Raw genomic sequence first — 2,364 nt, 5'->3', positions numbered from 1 at the left:
GGCTTCTGGGGGTGGAAGCTCTCCTGCAGCCCCCCAATTGCCCCCTCTCCCCAGATGGCAGCCTGCGGCAAGTGCAGCCGGGCTGATGGCCGAGTGGTGTGATGTGCCCAGTGTGGGTACTTCGGGCACTCCAAGCCAGGACTGCTTTGCAAGCGGGGCACCCCTGAGAACTGTCTGTCCGGGGTGGGGGTCGGGACCATTTAAGCGCAGCCCTCGGCTAGCCTGAGACAGCATCTCCATGCTCTAAGTCCTCCTCTTATGCCCTGCCGGCACTGCTTCCGGCCATCCTTAAGCCCTGTTCATAGTCCACTCAATGTGGACTTGCTAGTTCGAATTAGCAAAACGCTAATTCGAACTAGTTTTTAGTTCTAGACGCGTTAGTTCGAATTAGCTTAGTTCGAATTAACTAATTAACTGCAGTGTAGACGTACCCCTAGTTCTCTTAAATGAGCTACTGCTAGAAATCAGCTACTAAAGCGAGCTCCATTTCTGCGGAGCGATGGCCTTGAGTTCCTGGAGCCTGGCTCCTCCGGCTCCGTTCCAAACAGTCCCCACTGATACCTGTGAGAGCAGCCCCAGGCCAGCAAGAGAGGGCTCTTGTGTGTTGGGATTCGGCAAATCAATGTAGAACTGCACGTCCCTCCCCTGTCACCTGGTCGCAGGGAAACTCATGGATTCGTTTTGCATGTACACAGGAGTTTGCAGCTGGCTGGTCATGGTGGGTTTCAATAGCACCAGCTTCCAGTCTGCGACGTTCCAGCTGACCGGGTTCCCAGGCCAGGAGGCGGCTTACCACTGGATCGCCGTCCCCTTCGTTGTGTTATACGTCACTGCCATGGTGGGGAATTGCCTTGTTCTCTGCATTGTCTGGGCAGACTGGCGTCTCCACCAGCCCATGTATCTGTTCCTTTGCATGTTGGCAGTCAACGACCTCGGGATGGCTCTGTCAACCCTGCCCACCGTGCTCGGCACCTTCTGCTTCCATTCCACAGACATCGCTTTCGATGGCTGCCTGGTCCAGATGTTTTTCATTCACTTCTTTTCCTTCATGGAGTCGGGGATTTTAGTGGCCATGGCGTTCGATCGCTTGGTGGCCATCTGTAACCCGCTGCGCTACGCAGCCATCTTGACCAATCCCAGGATCGTAAGAATTGGTCTGGTCATTGTGGTTAAATGTACCAGCATGCTCTTCCCTTTCCCCTTTCTGATTAAGAGGCTGCCATATTGCAAAAGTAACGTGCTGTCCCATGCCTACTGCTTGCACTCAGACATGATGAGGCTGGCGTGTGCAGACACCACCCTCAATAACATCTGCGGACTATTTGCCATTCTCATCACATACGGCTTGGACTCACTGTTCATCACCCTCTCTTATATCATGATTTTGAGGACTGTTTTAAATGTCGCATCCCATAAGCAGCGCCTCACGACCCTGAACACCTGCATCTCCCACATCTGCGCCGTCCTACTCTTCTATGTCCCAACACTTGCTGTCCCCATTATCCACAGGTTTTGGAAAAATGCCCCTCTTCTTGTGCATATTCTTATGTCCTATGTCTATATCTTTGTCCCTCCTGTGCTAAACCCAATCGTTTACAGTGTGAAAATGAAAGAGATTCACAAGGGGATTTTGCGACTATTCTCTAGAGGCTGAAAGTGAACTGACAGTTGTGTCAGTAAAGTTGTTATTGGGTAAGTTTTCTGTGCTTTGTTTGATGAGTGTTCAATCTTTCTGAAGAACATTTGAAACTCTCCAACAATAACATATCTGCATGATAGTTCCTGTCCAGTCTGCATGAAAATTGGAATATGAATATGCATAAGTTGGAGATGCTTTAAAGAAAATACCTCATGTAACCTATCAATGTGAATGTTACAGTCTGCTTGATTTGTATATCCTATTTTGTGCATGTATCATTCTTGTATGTAAAGATAGAAATATGAAGTATATGACTTTATGATTTAATGTGCTAATGAGAGCCGTTACTGGTGCTCCGGAAACCTGGATGATTGGATGATCAACTTAGCAACTTGTAAACAACCTTGTTTGTCTTGTAAGTCCAAAGGTGATTGGACTAATAAGACATGTGACTGTACCACCTGGAATTGGGATTCCATTTTTTGACCCAGGTAGTTTTCATGGAAGAGAGAATATAGAACAAAAGATCCCCACCTTGGGGAGAAGACTATTCAAGCAAGGGGAAGCTCTTTGTCTTTCGCTGGTCAAGACAATCCTGGAAGAGTACAAAGAGTTGGGAATCCAGGTCAGAGTAAAATATCATCTTTGTCCTGAAGATTATGCCTAGATCAAGTATAGCTCTTTAGGAAAAGATTCTGATTACAATCTTCTTCTTAAACCCTTGT

The 2,364-nt window shown here is 47.7% G+C and overlaps 1 protein-coding gene across 1 annotated transcript; it reads left to right on the top strand.

Annotated features, from left to right (window-relative positions):
- The first annotated feature begins 715 nt into the window (after positions 1 to 715).
- LOC142827378 (olfactory receptor 51I1-like) lies at positions 716 to 1,654 on the top strand. The gene has a single exon (XM_075922662.2). It carries the CDS (start codon positions 716 to 718, stop codon positions 1,652 to 1,654), a length of 939 nt encoding a protein of 312 aa, XP_075778777.2.
- The last annotated feature ends 710 nt before the right edge of the window (positions 1,655 to 2,364 follow it).

The sequence above is a fragment of the Pelodiscus sinensis genome, chromosome 1, assembly GCF_052426305.1.
Source record: "Pelodiscus sinensis isolate ZL-2025 chromosome 1, ASM5242630v1, whole genome shotgun sequence".
Lineage (NCBI taxonomy): Eukaryota > Metazoa > Chordata > Testudines > Trionychidae > Pelodiscus > Pelodiscus sinensis.
Note: the sequence above shows the minus strand (reverse complement) of the source record. Positions and strands in the feature narration are given on the sequence as shown.